Raw genomic sequence first — 21,190 nt, 5'->3', positions numbered from 1 at the left:
TGTTGAATAAACAACCAATCAACATGTTTGAATATACAAGGTGACATGCAATAAACATTTAATGGACGAAAGTGCTTTGTGGGCAATACAATGATCATGAATTAAGGACTGAGGAATTCTTGGAGAAAGTGGGTGAATTTATGGAGGTTTATAAGAATGTGGTTTTTTGAACCAGTAAAATGTTATGTTTTATTGCATGTTATATGTAAATGATTTAAAGAAATTATTACATGTGTTATTTGTTCCTGAATTATTTACTAAACAAATATTTACTCTTGGAAATGTCTGTAAATTGTTCTTTAATTAAATTAATCAAATAATAATTAAAATAAGCATATGATATAAAAAGCATTATGTTGTTGGCTTAATTACTTTATAGAAAAAAAATGGATGAGGGGTGAAAAGTCTTACTGATATTGGGGGGTGAAGTGTCTTGAGGGGTGAAGTGTCTACAAAATTTGACAGATTAAGTGTCTGGGAGTTGAAGTGTCTTGCTACCCTTTCAAATCGTATTGTTTCCGAGGTTATTATAGATAATAGCCGAGGCAGTTCCGAATGTTGAACTGACTGCAGCATTCGGAACTGCCTCGGCTATTTTCTATAATAACCTCGGAAACAATGTCACAATTGATGTCACTTGTTTGCCGGCATATCTTTACACACTTCAATGAATTTACTTTTTTATATTGCAATTACAATGAAGTATATCATGTAGAGGATATTTGTTTGTTTTGCACGTAAGATCGAAATTTCTTGCATATCAGACAGGATTATCTACCGTTTACACCGGTGCTAGAAAAAAACCCATATGAGACAACTTGCGTGCTTTAAATACGCCCCTTTTATGAATGAATAGCGATCTTAGGTCCAAGGCTGACGTAATTTTACCGTTATGAATGAAGTTGTAAGTTCATACGCTACTGTAAGAAAAAAAATGCGTAATGAGAATATTTATAAGTTTCCATTATTTCTGTTCTGAAAATAATTGATATGTAATATGCAAGAAAAAGAACCAAACAACGGCCGTCGGTATACAGACAGGAGTGTCTAGTTCTCTGATAACTGTTTAGCGGAAACTCCGCAGGGCCTCGTTACCGCCGTAAACAGTTACCCTTGAGCTAGAAATTCCGGTCTGCAACGGCAGCCAGTGTAAGATTGTTATAATATTTCACTGAGCGGACACCAGATGCAATATTTTCACATAGCCACAAGTAAAAATGTAATAGCTAGTGTTCACGAGTGAAATATATTTCAATTTGAATGCAAAACAAACAATTTTTCTATTTATTTCATGCTTTTTAGTGATTTTAAGTCATTTTTAGTTGTTTTGCCGCGTTATGTCATGCGTTCTTCTCTTCATGACGTCTTACACCATGACATCACCGTACCAATGTTGAATTTGTTATTCTTTAAAATTTCCAGTGAAAATTATCAAATATACAGTTGTATTTCAAAACATAAAAATGCAGATATGTACTGTTTGATGTAACATAAGTGCTCGGACCGCTAAACTGTAAAGGTCACTACCAAAGGGTATTGAATATTATGTTTTATAACATGCTTTACAGTGGACATTGAAATTACATTTGAAAATTTTCACACTGTCTTCGTACGTTTCTGACAAAAGGCTGAGTCGTTTGGGCTCTTCTAGGAAGAAAATTGGCACGTAAGAAGATCTTTGAAAAGAAGGTCAATCGAACGTTCGGCAGTCATTTCAAAATGGCGTCCAGTCAGACTATTTCGACCTAAATAATAAATGATTTTTCGTTTGATTTGTGATGATATATTTATTTTCTCTATCAGAAGAAAGTAAAAATATAAACAACCGCAGTAATAAAATGTTTTATTTAGCTCGCTATTCCTTGTCAGACATGCTGTTTGATCACGTGACTTTTACCTCTTCCAAGTCTTCTGCCTATCGAGCTCTTCTAATTCTGGTAGTACTTCCGTTTCACTAATCGAACCGGCTAAAAAACTGTAACCAATAGGCGCCAATGCCAAACATAAATACAGTTTGGCGTAGTCGAAATGGTTGTTAATCCAAAATACAAAGAATAGAACTGAGTAGTAATACAAAAGTGACCTCGATCTGGCCTAACTGAAAAAACAACCAATGAAAAAGTATGTTTTAAGCATAATTAAAATATTTTATTGTCAACAAAATGCTTCAAATAATAATTATTAATAGTATGTTTACAGGCTTCGCGAAACTGCTGAAACATTTGCCTGACATTCGGTCAGACAAACTTTCAATTCTTGTCTGACCGAAAGAACTTTTGTCTGACCAAATTTTTTTTCCAAACATAATATTATGTATATTTAAAACACATATTGTTTATGACTTTTGTCCCGGAAACATAAAAACCTCTTAAACTGATGAATGATGATTATAATCAAGGTGGAAAAATAGAAAGAAAAAAGAAAAACAAGTGTAATTATAGTTGTTTTTAAATAGGATAAAGAAAATCTAATTGGTTTAGGTTGTTTGATGAATAACGTTAATGTTACTTAAATCATAGATGTTAAACAATTATATGTCAATCCCCATTATCCAAATTAAAGTGCTCACTTTTTGCTGCTGAGCAGTGGAATAGAAAAAATGGACAATCTAAGAACGCCCAAGAGCGACATGTTTGGAAATATGGCAGTCTCGATTTGATTTATGGACATCAGTGGTTCATGCCACCTACATTGTATTACCGGCATAAGCATTATACAACATGAAAACTTCAATTTTAAAAAAAGCCTTGATATAAAGTAATCTCAGAAAATATGCATATATAAATGTATATTTAAGATAATATTTCTTACTATGTTTGTATAAATACATGTACATGTACATTTCCTGGTGGAACCTTGCCTGAATTGTTTACCTTGCTTGCCATAAATCAACCTAACAAACTAAAATACTTTAGGCTACTTTAGCTTATGAATAAAATATATTGATAAACTCATTATAATAATCAATAGAAATTGACACACTGTTATCAGACAAAAAGCAATCTAAAAAATGAATTATCAGTCAAGGTAAGTGTTCATTAGTACTTAAGCATTTACAAAATTAAATAGGTCAAGAACGACGCAAATAAACAGTCGCTAAAATTTGAGTAAATATTTACATCTATGTGATACTGCTTAACAATCGATTCTGATTATGACTAACAGGCGCGTTGTCAGGGTACTGTTAATAAAAGACATTATTTATAATTTATGCAAATTCAAAAAGATAAAAGATTAAATGTTCCACAAGACTATTTATTTAATTCATATAGTTTGCAGATTATAATTTGTGGAATGGATAAATATTCGATCTCAGTAAAGATGTTAAAACTGGGGCTAGACTGAACAGTTAGAGGATGAATATTCCAAAGACGTATGCTCCTAGGAAAGACAGCATTTTGATGGTATTGCGTCCTTGAGTAAAGGTACCAGGTAGTTCAGATTTCTTGTTTAAGTAAGGTGTTGTTGGTCAACAAAGACAATGTTGTTTTGGATTTTATACAAGTAGGTTACAGCACTGAGGTTTCGACGCTGCTAAAGGGTTTGCCAATTAAGTAATCATTTATGATACACTACTTTTATAGTCATAATCATTAAAATATATCTAGCAGCTGATCTTTGGACTTGTTCTATCTTATAAATTAAGTATTTCTGCCAAGGATGCTAAACTATGGAACTATATTCAACCAGAGGTTTAACAAAGGTCTTATATGCTGTTTCCTTTATCTTTTTATTTGAGGTTTTAACATTTTTTCTCATGAATTTGCTTTAGATGTACTATTGTTTATATATGTTTGGTCCATGAAAGGTCTTGACTAATAGTGACTCCTAAGTATTTTACTTCTTGGGTTGATTTAAGTTGAATATTATGGAGGATATAAGGAAAATTTACAGGGATGTTGCACTTATTCATTATTCCTCATGTATTGACTCAATCAAACCTGCAAGTCTGCAATTTTCATGTACTTTTGTTGTGATTAATGCTTTCGATGCCAGATTTTTTTCATTTTCTTGTTATTCTGAGAACATTATGTTGGTATGTTTACAGAATAAAAGAAATAATGATAAAAACTCTGTTGCTTATTTTAGTCAAGCTGGCAAAAAGAACGTATAAGCGAATTAATATCACAAAGTACCAAAAGTACGCTTGGTAGGGGAATCGATATAGTGATGTTCAGCCTTACACACGGTATGGTATAGGTTTTTGAAAGTTGTTGCCCTTTACTACTCTACAACAATGTCAAGAATCGGCACTTTAAAGGTTATTTATGCAAAATAGCGTGGTTTTTACTTTAGTTCTTATTGTCATGCAATAAAATCATTTCAGATATTTTTATTGTTATCAAATATGTAATCTACCAACGTGAAAGTATAAAGAATCAAAGTGTTATAACATAGTTTAAGCTGCTGAAATAAACAAAAATAAGCACGTTTTTTTTTCTTATTGAATTAATTTACACTGATTTATCCTAATTTAGTAATTAAAGTGACATTATGCCCATTCAAGGGTGTGAACAGGTTAATATCAAAATAAGTTTTCATGTTACCATAATTCCTTTTTATTTATTAATTTACTTCCCATACAGTATTTCTTTGAACTTTGTCCGGAACATAACTCGCAAATTATAAGAGATATCAACATGAAACTTTGTAGGTCGATAGATGTCATTGGGTAGAAGTGCATTACAAAAGAACCATAACTCTGGTTAGCCCGTAATTGAATTATCTCCCATTATAGAAAAAATCTTGTCCGAGACATAACTCTATAATTATAAGAGATTTGAACATGAAACTTGATAGGTAGATAGATCTCAATAGGTAGATGAGAAGTGCACAAGAAACTTAACTCTGCCTTGCCTTATTTTGGAGTTAGTGCCCTTTGTTTATTTTTACATTCAGGCCCGTCGTCACGATTTTGCGATTGGTGCGGCCAATTTGATTGGTTTTAGGTAGAATCTAGGGGGGTACGGGGGCATGCTCCCCCGGAAAAAAATTTATTCTAGGATGCTCTCAGGGGCGTTTTCCCGTATATTTGGCACAGTTTACAGCCTGCCGCTAGTACATGTTATAGTAATATGTCAACGATTTTTTACAGATTTAAGTGCGTCGTAAGTTTTAAGGGTGAAATTTAAGGTTCGCATGACGGACGGACAGGTGTACATAAAAGATGAATGCATGTAACTGATATTTGGCAAATGAAAAATAAACAATAACTGATGTTATTATAATTCTTTAGATGCATTTTTATTTGATTATTATAAATAAACAAATAAAATAAATATTACAGTACGTGGATTATTGTTTAGCATAAATCACACAATGGTATAAGCTTAAATAACAATAGATGACATGATGGAAGAATAGTACATAACGAGTCAACAATAACCACTTTTTGTTTAGCAGTAACTTGTATTTTGTTAACAATAATCTTACACAACACAGAGTCTCATTTTATGTAAATTTTCCAAAAACACATCGCCGTCGTTCTCTGGTAGTAATGAACTCATCCTTTAACACCACATCGACCTCAGAGAACAGTGCTCGTTCTAGCACCGACTGTTCTGACGCAAATTTCAAAATGTCGGGTAGAGTAACAGAACTATTTACTGATTTGTCAAAATGTGAACGTAGCAGCTGAAGTTGCGCATTTAAGATGTCTCGGTTAATATCGTTACCACAGAACCATGTTCTCTAGTGGACTCGGTCTTCAAACGTTGTGTGGCCTTTATACGTACGTTTGAAGTACGCGATATCCCGGTTGGTCAACTATCTCTTTAACACTGGCGATGGCAAGATCGATTGCTTCAAAGTAACGGGGTGGTAGCCAACATCGTGCCCCATCTCGAATCGTGTGGGCGCCTTTCTCTTCCGCGGAACATTTGGATCGTTAACACCGACGCGATCACTCTCACTTTGAAGTTTAATCCATAAAGAATCAAAATTGTCGTCTGATCTCATGTCTATCAAACTATCTAGAGTCCGCTTTGCTAGCCCCTGTCCCTCGGATGCTGACAATGAAACTTGTTGAGGAGATTTGCTGAGGTTGTCTGTCAATGCTAGGATGTCGTGTGCGAGCATTACACCGAAAAAGTACTCGAACTTGACTTCGTAGGACCCTTACATAAACCTGGTCAATTAATTGTGTCCTGTTGTTTCTTCGCGTCATGTTTGTATATTACCGCGCACTGCATAAGGGGCCAGTTAAGTGCCAAATTGCTAATCAGCGATGCGTGTTTTTTTTTTTTTTTTTTTTTTTTACTCATTTTTGGCCAAAATATTGGTCCGGCCAAGGCCGGACCGGCCGGACCATCGACGACGGCCTTGACATTTTAAACTTTGTCAGGGACATAACTCGGAAACCATAACAGGTATCAACAAGAAACTTTGTAGGTAGATAGATCTCATCTATTAGAGGTCCAGTGCAAAGAACAGTTACTCTGCCTTGCCTTATTCTGGAATTATTGCACTTTGTCCAGGAAAATAACTCTGAAACTACAAGAGGTGTACTTTCCTGTGTCAAAAACCTATTCGGGGAGCATCAAACCGGGCTCTTGTTTTATACTTTCAAAGCGGTTAGAAATACATCACCCGTTCAAATTATCTCGATGTTTCTTTGACAAGTCTAATTATTTGGACTAGAATTTATTTAACCGTTAAATAAATAATAAATGTTTGGAAATGCACAGACTCGAAACCTTTCCGTTAACTTAATTTCATTCTGCTGTCTGTCAGTTAGCAGCACTCATGCAATTTCACATGAATTTGCAAAAAAATGAGCTCATTTAAAGCTACTGTAGTTTGGTCATTTTTGAAATAATATGTCATCAAAAGATAAAATTTTACCACAGGCTCATGCATTTATATAGAACTAGATGATTAATACATTTCTTTGAAGAAAAAACATTTAAGTACAGTTTTTGCAATGTTTATGATGCTGAAGCAATGTTTTATTATCCCCCGCCGAAAAGGCGGCGGGGGATATGGAAATAGTCTCTGTCCGTCCGACATTTTTGTCCGGAGCATATCTCTAAAAGTATTTGAGTTATCAACTTGAAACTTCATAGGTGGATAGACCTCATTGAGGAGGAGTGCAGTGCACAAGAATGATAACTCTACCTTGCATGATTTTTGAGTTATTGCCCTTTGTTGTTTTTCAAAATTGATTTTTGTCCAGAGCATAACTCAAAAAGCCTATGAGATATCAACATGAAACTTCATAGGTGCATAGATCTCACTCAGGAGGTGTGCAGTGCACAAGAATGATAACTCTATCTTTCATAATTTTTGAGTTATTGCCCTTTGTTATTTTTCATACTTAATTTTTCACCTGAGTGGAGCATAACTTAAAAAGTGTTTGAGATATCAACATGAAATGTCATAGGTGGATAGATCTTATTGAGGAGGAATGTTGTGCGCAAAAATGATAACTCTTCCCTATACAATTTTTGAGATATTGCCCTTTGTTCTTTTTCATGCTATTTTGTCCAGAGCTTATCTCAAAAAGTATTTGAGGTATCAACTTGAAACTTCAAAGGTGGATGGATCTCATTGAGGAGGAGTGCAGTGCTTAAGAATGATAACTCTACCCTGCATTATTTTTGAGTTATTGCCCTTTATTATTTTTCAAAATTAATTTTTGTCCAGAGCATAACTCAAAAAGCCTTTGAGATATCAAAATGAAACTTCATAGGTGCATAGATCTCACTCAGGAGGTGTGCAGTGCACAAGAATGATAACTCTACCTTTTATAATTTTTGAGTTATTGCCCTTTGTTATTTTTCATACATAATTTTTCACCCGAGTGGAGCATAACTCAAAAGTGTTTGAGATGTCAACATGAAATGTCATAGGTGGATAGATTTTATTGAGGAGGAATGCTGTGCAAAAGAATGATAACTCTTCCCTGTACAATTTTTTAGTTATTGCCCTTTGTTCTTTTTCATACTATTTTGTCCGGAGCTTATCTCAAAAAGTATTTGAGGTATCAACTTGAAACTTCATAGGTGGATGGATCTCATTGAGGAAGAGTGCAGTGCACAAGAACGATAACTCTACCCTGCATAATTGTTTAGTTATTGCCCTTTTTTTATTTTTCAAAATTAATTTTTGTCCAGAGCATAACTCAAAAGGCCTTTGAGATATCATTATGAAACTTCATAGGTGCATAGATCTAACTCAGGAGGTGTGCAGTGCACAAGAATGATAACTCTACCTTTTATAATTTTTGAGTTATTGCCCTTTGTTATTTTTCATACTTAATTTTTCAATTCAATTTTTATGCTCCCCGAAAAATTTCGGGGGAGCATATAGTCGGCGCCTTGTCCGTCTGTCCGTCTGTCCGTCCGTCCGTCTGTCCGTCTGTCCGTCCGTTGTCTTGTCCGGAGCATAACTTGAAAACCCTTGGAGATAATTTGTTGAAACTTCATACAGTGGTAGAGGGCATCGAGGGGGAGTGCAGTGTCAAAGAACCATAACTCTATTTTGCCCGGTTTTTGAATTATCTCCCCTTATAGAAAAATCTTGTCCGGGGCATAACTCTAAAACTATAAGAGATATCAACATGAAACTTTGTAGGTGAATAGATCTCAATGGGTAGATGTGAAGTGCATAAGAACAATAACTCTTTTTGTCCTAATTTTGGAGTTATTGCCCTTTGTTAATTTTAATTCTTTGAACTTTGTCCGGAACATAACTTGAAAACCCTTGGAGATAATTTGTTGAAACTTCATACAGTGGTAGAGGGCATTGAGGGGGGGTGCAGTGTCAAAGAACCATAACTCTATTTTGCCTGGTTTTTGAATTATCTCCCCTTATAGAAAAATCTTGTCCGGGGCATAACTCTAAAACTATTAGAGATATCAACATGAAACTTTGTAGGTGAATAGATCTCAATGCGTAGATGTGCAGTGCATAAGAACAATAACTCTTTTTGTCCTAATTTTGGAGTTATTGCCCTTTGTTTATTTTAATACTTTGAACTTGAACTTTGTCCGGAACATAACTTGAAAACCCTTGGAGATAATTTGTTGAAACTTCATACAGTGGTAGAGGGCATCAAGGGGGAGTGCAGTGTCAAAGAACCATAACTCTATTTTGCCTGGTTTTTGAATTATCTCCCCTTATAGAAAAATCTTGTCCGGGGCATAACTCTAAAACTATAAGAGATATCAACATGAAACATTGTAGGTAGATAGATCTCATTGAGTAGAGGTGCAGTGCAAAAGAACCATAACTCTGTTAAGCCTTATTTTTGAATAATCTCCCCTTTTAGAAAAATCTTATCCAGGACATAGTTGTAAAACTATAAGAGATATCAACATGAAACTTTGTAGGTAGATAAATCTCAATGGGTAGATGTGCAGTGCCCAAGAATCATAACTCTACCTTGCCTAATTCTGGAGTTATTGCCCTTTGTTTATTTTTACTTTTTAAATTGTCCAGGACATAACTCGGAAATCATAAGAGATATCATCAAGAAACTTTGTAGGTTGATAGATCACATTGATTAAAGTGCAGTGCAAAGAACTGTAACTCTGCCTTGCCTAATTTTAGAATTATTGCACTTTGAACTTTTTCCACGGACATAACTCTGAAACTACAAGAGGTGTACTTTCCTGTGTCCAAAACCTATTCGGGGAGCATCACCCGGCTCAAACCGGGCTCTTGTTTTCTCAAAAAGTATTTGAGGTATCAGCTTGAAACTTCATAGGTGGATAGATTTTACTGAGGAGGGATGCAGCACACAAGAATGATAACCTACCCTGCATTATTTTTCAGTTATTGCCCTTTGTTATTTTCAGCCATCAGTATTCACATAGGTTTCAAATCTGTAATCACTATAGCCATCAGTTTTCATTACCAAAAGACCTCTTAAAATGGAATTATTCTGCTCTACTACATATACATTCTTCCAATGAGCAAACACATTCGGCGGGGGATGGCCATGTTGACATGGCTCTTGTTTGTAAATTAAAATACTGACTAAAATTATATATACACCCATTAACGGGTTGAAAGTAGATCCGTTTGTTGCAGTTATCCAGTTTAAAACTGACATTTATATAGAAAGTTCTACCTGCATCAAGCTGTCCTACTCGCAACATGTTCAAGGGTGTGATAAAAGGGTTGTTTATATCTGTGTCAAGTGATTCACTGAAACATAATAACAGATAAGTCACAGTTATCTCTTGAAAATTGCAAATTTTACTTCTATGCATATTTGATAACTGTAAACAAATTTGTTGTTGATTTTTAGACCCGTTTGTGTGGGAGAGTAGTTATAAATACCTCCTTGAATTTTAACTCCATTCCAGATCACAGTTGAAGTATTATACTACAGAATTTCTTTCTGTCAAGATATATTTTTGCATGTGATGAAGGTATGATTAGGTATATAAGAAAGTCTTTTAGATGTTTAATTATTGGTCATGCTTATTGTTATCTTAGAACAGTGTGAGTTTCATCACTGGGGGAGCATCAGGGCTCGGGAAGGCAGCTGCGCGGAGATTCGTTGAGCAAGGTGGTAAAGTTGTCATATGTGACCTCCCTAAATCAGATGGAAGTCAAGTTGCTAGTGAGCTTGGAGATAACTGTATGTTTGTTCCTACAGACGTAAGTTTAATTTTCAGTTATATTCTTTTTGTCTAACTTGCAACAATTTATTTTTAACATTGAGGATTGCTAGTTTCGTTTGGTGGGGAAAATTGTGATGCCATCACTATTAAAAAGGGTACACATGTATATACAACTGTAATTGATAATTACTTTCATTTTATATGAAAGTAAAAGGAAGTAAAGAAGAACTACAGAAAATACTAAAGTTATTGTTTTTAACTCCTTAGATCAGAAAAGTAAGCTTTTGTGATCACTTTTTGTGATCACCATGAACGTAAATACAGAGCAGCGTTATAATAGTCAGAACAAAAGAGGACAATAAGCTTCATTTGCTTACAAAAAAACCCATACCTAGTTAAACTCTATATATAAACTTGTTGCCACAAAAGGGAAAACCAGAAATCTTTAAATCAATCATTTTGAATACTAAGGCTTCCTGGAACTAAACTTGGTAAAAAATAAGTGTGACCTGAGTAGGCGTTGAACCCATCATCCCTTGGTTGAGAGGCACACACCTTAAACTTTATGTCACTGTTCCCCTTAACTTTGTAAAGTTCAAAACTGTTGTTGAATCAGCACTTTTGTTAAAACACATATGAGCCAGTGCCATGACAAAACCAACAAAATGGGTTTGCGACCAGCATGGATCCAGACCAGCCTGCGCATCCGCGCAGTCTGATCAGGATCCATGCTGTTAGCTTACAAACCCTATAACAAATAGAGAAACTAATAGCGAATAGCATGGATCCTGATCAGACTGCGCGAATGCGCAGGCTGGTCTGGATCCATGCTGGTCGCAAATGCATTGAGTGGGTTTTGTCGTGACGCGGCACATATATATTTTACAGGTGACCAATGAGGCTGAAGTTAGTGAAGCTCTTGAGAAGACGAAGAATAAATTTGGTAACTTGGATAATGTAGTGAACTGTGCAGGTATTGGTATTGCCATGAGGACGTACAACTTCGGCAAAAATATACCTCATGACCTTCAACAGTTCAATAGAACTTTATTAGTAAGTTTATTATACAACTCTCAAAATGTGACTCTTGCAGGTCTTTTCCTAGTTCTTTTGGGAAAAAAGTACCTAACTCAGTTTGGGAAAATTTGCATCGTAGAATTGCTTCATTGGAAAAAAAAAATTGGTACCATTTGAAACCTCCTTTCAGGCTCTCTTGGCGCAGTATTTGAATTGTGCCACATTGTTTATTCAAACCAACACATACATGAATCAAAGCATAACATAAACATTAGTATTTGAAGGTAAAATGTAAGGAAACATCTTTTAGTTAGGCACCAGAATGAACTTCAGCAAATTTGTAAACTTAGATATTGGGAATCAGTTTGATTGGGACTTTGTTTTAAAGAATGTGAAAAAATAAGTATATTTGCCATTGAGAATAGGTCTGGTATTTTGACCTTTGGTGACACTGGGAAAAGGCCTGTATTGTGATCATTTGTAATGGGAAGAAAGGTTAACAAATGAACTATGTTCATCTTTGTTTAAAATACTTCTAAATGTAATGTTCCTTGATTGATAGTGTTTGCAGACAATGTAATGTTCCTAACTGATATTGCATGCACACAAATGTAATGATTCTAACTAATAGTGTTTGCAGACAAATGTAATGCACCTAACTGATAGTGTTTGCAGATAAATGTCATGTTTCTATCTGATATTGTTTGCAGACAAATGAAATGTTTCTTGATTGAAAGTGTTTGCAGACAAATGTAATATTCAAATCCTAATCAAATGTTAGTGTTTGCAAATAGATATAATGTTCTAAATTTATCATGTTTTCAGACAAATGTTTCTGGGACCTTCAATGTTATACGTCTAGCAGCACCATTACTTAATGAAAATGCAGGCAATGAAGATGAACAGCGTGGCGTCATTATAAACACATCAAGTATTGCAGCATTTGATGGACAAGTTGGTATGTTTGTTAATAGCCATATATATTATTAGTTATAAAGATTTTGACAGGTTATATGGCCCTATATAAATGGTTGTTTGTAAATATAACCCAAGCTGTTAGGCAAGGGTAATATTGTTAAATATGGCCATATAACATGTTAAGAATCTTTATAACATAATTTATAATACTGCAAACTATTCATTAGAGAAAAAAAATTAAATGAATTTATAAATTAACTTCAGTCGTATATATAGATTATATAAACATCACTGTTATCCAATGAAAAATGATGTTAACAAAGAGCAGTATTACAAAATATAACTGTATCTCCTTGTTCCCTTTAGTAAAATAAAATTATGATCCTCATTTCTTAGTTAGATTATATAAGCCACTAACCTTGAGGTAAGCTGCTTTAACCTGCAGAATTTGTGCAATGGATTTGCCTAGCTTTGAACCTTGAACAGTCTGATTAATAATAAAGAATATCAGTATTAAAATTCAAAAATAGAGCTTGCGACAGTATAAAGAACCTGGATAGACTTATTATTAGACTGCATGGAATTAAACGAAGGAATAATTCAGATTTGATGTATATTACAAGTACATTTTTCATACAAACTTCTTGATCACTTGTAGTTGAATAAAATTGTATATTTTTGATCAAGTGCTCTAAAACATATAAGCTTCAACCAAGTATGATAGAAAAGATAATTGAGAAGTTGGGACTCTAATAATTCTTCCATCTTCAAATGAAATGTTAAATAAAGTCATGAAGATTTGTTCCGGATAAGTTCTTTATACTATAGACTATAACACCAAATTGTTACCATGACAACATGACAATGATCATGTTTGTGATACTGATGTTTAATTTAAATTTCAGGTCAGGTAGCATATTGATGTTTAATGTAAATTTCAGGTCAGGTAGCATATTGATGTTTAATGTAAATTTCAGGTCAGGTAGCATATTGATGTTTAATGTAAATTTCAGGTCAGGTAGCATATTGATGTTTAATGTAAATTTCAGGTCAGGTAACATATTGATGTATAATGTAAATTTCAGGTCAGGTAGCATATTGATGTTTAATGTAAATTTCAGGGCAGGTATCATATTAATATTTAATGTAAATTTCAGGGCAGGTAGCATATTGATGTTTTATGTAAATTTCAGGTCAGGTAGCATATTGATGTTTAATGTAAATTTCAGGTCAGGTAGCATATGCAGCAAGTAAAGGGGCTATTGCGGCCATGACACTTCCTCTGACTCGTGATTTAAGTATCCGTGGCATCAGGGTTGTTACCATAGCTCCAGGTATATCAACTTTGTCTTACCAGATTTACCTGAACTTTTATTTTCTAAAAATTTTTCTTCCCAAAGGTTTAAAAATTTTTAGCATAGAGCTTTTAAACCGATAGAGATGAGTATCGTTGAATTTTCTTCACAATTTGAAAACATTTGAAAAATGATAAAAATTTTTTGAAAAGCAAAATTTTGAAAATTTACCCAAACATAACAAAAACAGGTGGCATTTTAAAACGAACTGTTTTTACATAAAGGAACATTTTTATAACAGGTGACAAAAAAGGAAGAAAAAAACTGCAAAGGGAATTTTAAAACAACATAACATATTTGATGAACAAAAAATTTTTTTACTAAAACATTTTTAAAAATATGTACAAAAATTAGGATATTTACACAATATCAGGGTTTTTAACAAATTTCATCCCCAAGCAATGATCGCAAAATCAAAGACTGCTCATGACGCTTTTTTTTCATTGGGGGTTTTACCAATTAATTTTTTCAAAATCTAAATTTCTATTGTGATATGTATTTTAAAATTTTCAGAGAATTTACTTTTTTTTTCAGGGTATTTAAAAACCCCTTTTGAAAAGCTTTCCCAAAAAATTGGGGCCCTTTTGCTGGCCTGCCCCCCCCAAAACCCTAGGTACCCAGATAATATGCACAATGTTCAAAATGGATTGAAAACCATTATAAATGGGAATAATTATTAGAGGGGGAATCAGGGTGATGCCTTGAACAAAAAAGTTACTGTATGACAAGTTTTACATGAAAATTTTTAAGACTTGATAGATTTACAAATGAATGATAGTAACGTGTTTGAATTAATGCAGGCTAAATTGAATTGAAAAAATTTCCCGAAAAATACACATGACAAAAAAAACCCTGATTTTGGGGAGTCTTAGATTAAAAAAACCACATTTTTTCCATGCAATCGCCTTTCTTATTGTTGGCTAAAATATTCTGTTTTTTTTCTTGAATTCCAAGTTTTCGATTCATTAGGGGGTTAGACCAAAAGGAATTTAATTTTAGAAAATTTTAATAATTTAACACATAAAATAATTTTTTAGAAGAAAAATCATTTTATTTCCTTTTTGTGAATTTGTATAAATTTTTAGTATTAAGTATTTTGCTGGAAAATTTTAACACGATATTTTCAAATTTGTTACAATGATGAATAAAAAATTTAAAAAAAAAGTATTTTTACTATTATTTTCCGAAAGTATTTTGCCACTAAATACATTTGGTTTTTGACCCGGGACTTTTAGGATTTAAAGCCATCAATCTCATCCAATTTTTTAAAATAATCCGTAACCACGGCCCAAAATTTATAAAACTTTTTTTGAATTTCCTTTTATAAAGGTCAAAAATTTTTTTTCGCCGATGGGGTTCCATCCATGTATTTTTAATCAAAAAACAAAAAAATAATTCAAAAAAGTGCCATCATTTTAACTGCTAAAGCTTAGATATTGTTTTGACATTGTCAATTTAAATCAGCCCTTAGGTCTAATTTTTCGACCCTGGGGGCACGATTTTAAAATTAAGCAGTCCGTATGAAGATCTTAATTTTAAATCTTCTATTCTGGTGGCAACTTAATTTTCCTATGGACAGGGGACCAGGGGACAATGGGGGCACTGATCAGGGCTGCACTTTCCATTTTATCAGTACAAAGTACCTTTTTTGAAATTCTCTAAAAAAAAAAATTGTTTGCTTTGATTGAAAACGGGCTATTTAGAAAAACTCCAATATTTTATTAGTGTGATTTTAATTTTTTTTTGAGCAAAAATGGTTCAACCGGGGAAACACTTACTTTTAAAAGACTCAAATTTTCTACAAAAAATTTAAAAAATTTTCTCAAAGACAGGGGTTAAACAAGGGATTTTATTTTTAATTGTCAAGTTGTCTTCTAATTAGTTTGCTCATTTGAAATGGATTTCAGGTTGATCAACATCTGGTTGGACAGTTGATCACTCAAACTGTTTGTTTATTTAAAGGAATAGCTTACAAATTGTGGGAGATATCTGTTGATAGATCTTCTTAAGGATAATTGTATTGCCCTGCCTTTTTGAGTTATTGCCCTTCGTAATTTTTGTGTTGCCTTGAAAAGGTGACATATAGGGGTTACTTGTGTCGGCGTCTGTGTCGTTGTCGGCGTCCGCTAAAGCTTGTCCGGAGCATAACTCAGTAACTATAAATCTGATTGACTTCAAACTTGGTATGCATGCTTCTTTCAATAACCCGAAGTGCAGTGCACAAGGACCGGTACTCTGCAGTTCTTATTTTTTGAGTTATTGCCCTTTGTTAATTTTCATACTTTAATTTTGTCCGGGCCATTTCTCTTCAACTAAAAAAGCTATGGACTTGAAACTTCATAGGATGATAGATCTCATTAAGAAGAAGTGCAGTGCACAAGAACCAGTACTCTGCACTTCCTAATTTTTGAGTTATTGCCCTTTGTTTATTTTCATACTTTATTTTTGTCTGGGCCATTTCTCCTAATGTATAAAAGCCATGGACTTGAAACTTCATAGGATGATAGGTCTCATTAAGAAGTGCAGTGCACAAGAACTGGTTCTCTGCATTTATTATTTTTTAAGTTATTGCCCTTTGTTTATTTTCATACTTAATTTTTGTCCAGGCCATTTCTCTGAAAGTATAAAAATTATGGACTTGAAACTTCATAGGATGATAGATCTCATTAAAAAGAAGTGCAGTGCATAAGAACTGATACTCAGCATTTCTTATTTTTGAGTTATTGCCCTTTGTTGCTTTTCTTACTTTATTTTTGTCCTGGTCATTTTTCCTCAAGTATGAAAGCTATGGACTTGAAACATCATAGAATGATAGATCTTATTGATAAGAAGTGCAGTGTACAGAAAATGCTGCTCTGCACTTATTTTTTTAGTTATTGCCCTTGTTATTTTTCATACTTCATTTTTGTCCTGGCCATTTCCCCTAAACTACATTGTTCACAAGGCGACACATCCAACTCGCGGAGTTCTAGTTCATATTAAATATCTGTCTGGAACATAGCTCAAAAGTTATTGAAAGGTATTACCTTGACACCTCATACATCATAAGTTGTATAAAGAAGTGTACTGCTTAAGAACCATAATTTCCTTCTGCATAACTTTTGGGTTATTGCACTTTGTAAATTTTCATATTTCATGTTTGTCCAGAATGTCTCTGAATCAATATGATGTGAACGTGAATGAAACTTCTGCTCACAAAGTGGTGTGACGGTGTATCTTAGCCAGGACAGTGGCGGTTCTAGTTGTTACATACAGAAAAATTAATATAAAACATGTTTTGTGAATGTATCTCATTCCAAATTGGAAGATTATTGCAAACAAAACTTGCATTTTGGAGTACATGCCTCAGTTTCGACGGTGCTCTTGTTTTTAAGTACATACTACAGATAATCAAGAAAAAACATTGTACTAAAGCATTAACCAAAATATTATTGTATTATGTAACTAGTACTTGATAGAAACATGAAAATCTTGAACATGTTTTACCCAATATTTATTTTCATTCATATTTTTTTTGTAAACAAAATAGTGTAACGATAATTTTTGTTTTACATGATTTTGCATCTGATTTTTCTCTGCATAATTTCCTGCTCATGACTATACCTTTCAATTGTGTGTATATATATATATATACGTCTGTGATAAATCATCTTATTTTGTAAGGTACATTATAAAAAGAATTTGAATTTTATTACCAAAACGTAACAAACTTTAATTATGATTACCATATTTCTTCTACTATAACCCACCTGCATTTCATTAGTACCCTCATTTGGCATCTTGCCTTAAAGCAGCATGCCTCCAGATTTATGCTAATATTCACGAAAATTTTGAAAATGTATTTGAAAGTAAAATACTGTGAAAAGACCAAAGAAAATAATTCACACTTTGCAAACAGCACTCACAATCCATGAAAATTACCAAAAAGAGGTCAAAATATACATAAATACCTCTTACTGCGTTAGTAACGCAGTAGAGTTATAATGATTGATACTGTCAAATCAGTCATAAATCGCACATAACATGTGAATAATTAATTAGATATTAAATCTTTTTAGTTTTCACAAGATCTTAATACATTTTTCTAAAGATTGAATTTCTTGAAATATTTTGGCTCATCTGGAGGCGTGAAGCTTTAACAATAACAGTATATTGTAAGAGACTGTCAATGCAACATCACTTATCTATCTTCCTTATGGTTTTTGTTTTGTACTTAGTAGCAAAAGCACACTTAGCCCACCTGGGCTTATAATATATTAGGAGAAAAATGGTAAATAAGGGCGAAAATGTTATAATGAAGAAAGAACTTGTAAGCAGCTAAAATTTTTCCAAGTTGAGTTTTTTGAAAATACAAAACAAAATAACTTTAATACATGTAATTTAAATTCTTTGTGTATCAAATAATGCTAAAGTTCATAAATATTTAGAAGAATTGTTTCTAATATTTAAAGAGAGTAAACACAGAAGCTCAATATTGCCATATGGTAATTTTTGGCTAATTTTATTGCTCATTTAATTATACACCAGCATTGTGGCGTCAGGAAAGTTCCCTTCTGTGCAGTGTTTATCCTCAAAAACAAATAGTTTCCTTTTAGGTTAATTAATATATTAAACCCAATACATTATTTGAGTTATTCTTGAAACTGTGGTTCACAGTGCTAGAGTTCCTAATATTTGCAACATTAAAATGGTGTGTAAAATCTTGAAATCCATCTGACAGTTGTCTCCCTTTGTCTATTTCAGTATCTGGTTCCCCATTCTGATAACTCCAGTACAGTAGTAAGCTTGAGAATAAAACGTAATAGAGCAGGGAACCAAGATAAATATATTTTTTCATGTTAGATTTCGAGCGTATGTAAACATAAGTCATTTTTACTATCACTTGGATAATCTTTTTATTTTATTTCTCCAAAAGTTGACACAAAATTTCAGATCAAAAGAATATCTACAAGACTTCCACATTTGAATTTAGTTATATCCATTTTTAATGCCACTTAAAGAACAAACTAATCTATTTACAGAAAAAACAACAGTCTTTAGGCTGTTGACATGTATGGCAAATGTTGAGTTCTCGAGTGCTTATTTTTTCATACCGTAAAATCCCTATTAAACGCGCCCGGGGCTTAACATTTTCCAAAAGGGGGGCTATAATTAAAACACATTTTTTCCTAAATCAAAAATCATTGTTAAAGCATTTATTATTAGCAAGTGTTTGTAATAAACTAAAAAATGTGTTAAGGTTTTATTAATTTCATATGATACATTTTTGTGTTTACTATAAAATAAAATGAATTTTGAAGGATTTGAATAAGATTATGGATTTACTCATGACTTCAGCACACACAGATGAGTAGATTTCTTCCATATCAAAAAACCTGGGCGGTCTTTATTAGGGGAGGGGTGTTTATTAGGAATTTTACGGTATCTCTGTACTGGATGTATTGGATTATGAATGGGAGAAATCTATAAAATAAAACTTGTATTGTTACAGCATATTTGCTACATTGTTAACATCTGGCGTAACATCTTGGAGAAATGACAAGAATCATTGATAAAAATGACAAGATTTGATAAAATGGTAAAGAAAGAAATGTAAACAATATTTACAATATATATTATATGACAGTTGTTACAACTGTTACTTTTTCTTGTAAGAAGTTTATGCACAGTAGGTCACTTCATCAATTAATCTTGTATATACTGCTTAAAGAAAAAGTTGTGTAGGGACCGTAGGGTATAGTTGCCTAGAGGCTAGAGCTTAAAACCCAAACTTTAAAAAAAATTTAAGTTGGAGACAAGTGCAGGACATCATATAGACTGACTAAGCTTACACAGGTAATTGACCGTGTCAGCATTGCTTTTGATCAATGTGATACATTTCAGCAATATTTTCTGTTCCCCTTATAGGAGAATGTGTAGTTTATCCTCACCTGTATTCCTGTTTAATATATTTATATATTGTTTAAATTTTGCATACAGGTGTCCTTTAAGGTATATATCTGACCTATGCTGTCAATTTTTCAATTCCTTATAGAGCCCTTTAGGATGGTCATACCTCAAAGGTTAAAACCGCTTCACCTGCTGGAGCTAAGAGATGCATAGACTTCAGTAATTCAAACACTTTCAATTGCCTCTTACGATCATGCAGAGATAAATGGTGGCTGCAATTTTGATTAAAAGCAACCATTAAAAGCAACCCCCCAGCCACAAGGGGGTCCACTGCAAGAAATATCATAATTCTTCAAAGCAAAATTAGGTAATTGTGGTGTTCAACCTCAAAGTTGGAAGAGAAATAATTTATGATTAGGTTCATGTTAACTAGGTGACTGCATGACAAGGTTATTTTTTACCCCAGAGGCATGATTTATATAACTTTTTTAGGGGTCCACTAGGTAATGCTTCATGCCATATACCTAAGCTATTGCCACAAGGAGAATAAATAAGTTTATCCAAACTAAGTGACTCTCCAGGGTGGAGCAAATTTTACCAAAGGGGCATGATTAAGAAAACCTTTTTTTCAGGAATATGCATGACACTACATGCTAAAATTAATAACTAACTATATTGTGTGCACTGCCGTTTCAGAGAATAATCTTAAGGTATGTTTACTATGCAAGTCTATGTAAACTAAGTGATCACAATAACAGGGCCAATTCTGACACTAGGGTCATGATTTATGGAATTTTTGTAGGACAACAGACAAGGGCCACCAACTTTCTGCAAACTAGCCACATACCTTTCTCACAAGAAATATTCAAAAGTTATATTTCAAACCCATAGACCTGTTGGGCAAATGATTCAATGTCAGAGACCTTAATGACTGCCACAAAGGTCCCTAAAATTCAGGATATATTTGGCAAGTCTAGACATCCTAAAGATTTCTGACTTGAAAAAAAAAACATTGAAATTCCAGGTGGGATGGTTCCAGATGTGAAAATAGGTAAAGAAATTTCAACATCAAATCAATTGTGAAAAATACAAGAAACTCATTTTTTGGTAGATTAGATAACACAAAAACTGATTGCTTTCAAGTATACACCTACTTTATTATATAGATTAAATTTTATAAATACAATATATCTACATAATCTATCACAGAACAACATACGATTTCTTTCTCCATATTTACAAGTTTACAGCAATGTTACATGTCAATTTGGAACAAATTCTCTTTCTTATCAACAGTAAAATTCAAAACAATTTAATTCATTTCAAGAAACTTCTCCATATCCTGTGTTTACCATAGGAACAAAACCATGTTAAAATTTCAAATACAAATGTGTAATGCTTTTTTATTATCTACCCCAAAGAAGACTTAACCTATTT

At 33.3% G+C, this 21,190-nt stretch overlaps 1 protein-coding gene across 1 annotated transcript; it reads left to right on the top strand.

The window, feature by feature from the left end:
* Positions 1-4,479: 4,479 nt before the first annotated feature.
* LOC132755698 (3-hydroxyacyl-CoA dehydrogenase type-2-like) lies at positions 4,480-13,446 on the top strand. Its single transcript, XM_060746591.1, has 5 exons — positions 4,480-4,518; positions 10,447-10,611; positions 11,463-11,627; positions 12,417-12,549; positions 13,415-13,446. Exons 1-5 carry the CDS (start codon positions 4,495-4,497, stop codon positions 13,429-13,431), a joined length of 504 nt encoding a protein of 167 aa, XP_060602574.1. The 5' UTR covers positions 4,480-4,494; the 3' UTR covers positions 13,432-13,446.
* The last annotated feature ends 7,744 nt before the right edge of the window (positions 13,447-21,190 follow it).

This window comes from Ruditapes philippinarum, unplaced genomic scaffold (assembly GCF_026571515.1).
Source record: "Ruditapes philippinarum isolate M1 unplaced genomic scaffold, ASM2657151v2 ctg3864_1_1_1_1, whole genome shotgun sequence".
Lineage (NCBI taxonomy): Eukaryota > Metazoa > Mollusca > Bivalvia > Venerida > Veneridae > Ruditapes > Ruditapes philippinarum.
Note: the sequence above shows the minus strand (reverse complement) of the source record. Positions and strands in the feature narration are given on the sequence as shown.

What these genes read in the sequence shown, in the direction of transcription:
- LOC132755698 (XM_060746591.1), top strand. Translation starts at nt 4,495, where the DNA reads ATGCCCATTCAAGGGTGTGAACAG. An exon ending in GTATGTTTGTTCCTACAGAC is followed by an intron (nt 10,612 to 11,462) that starts GTAAGTTTAATT and finishes TATATTTTACAG; the next exon opens with GTGACCAATGAGGCTGAAGT. An exon ending in AGTTCAATAGAACTTTATTA is followed by an intron (nt 11,628 to 12,416) that starts GTAAGTTTATTA and finishes TCATGTTTTCAG; the next exon opens with ACAAATGTTTCTGGGACCTT.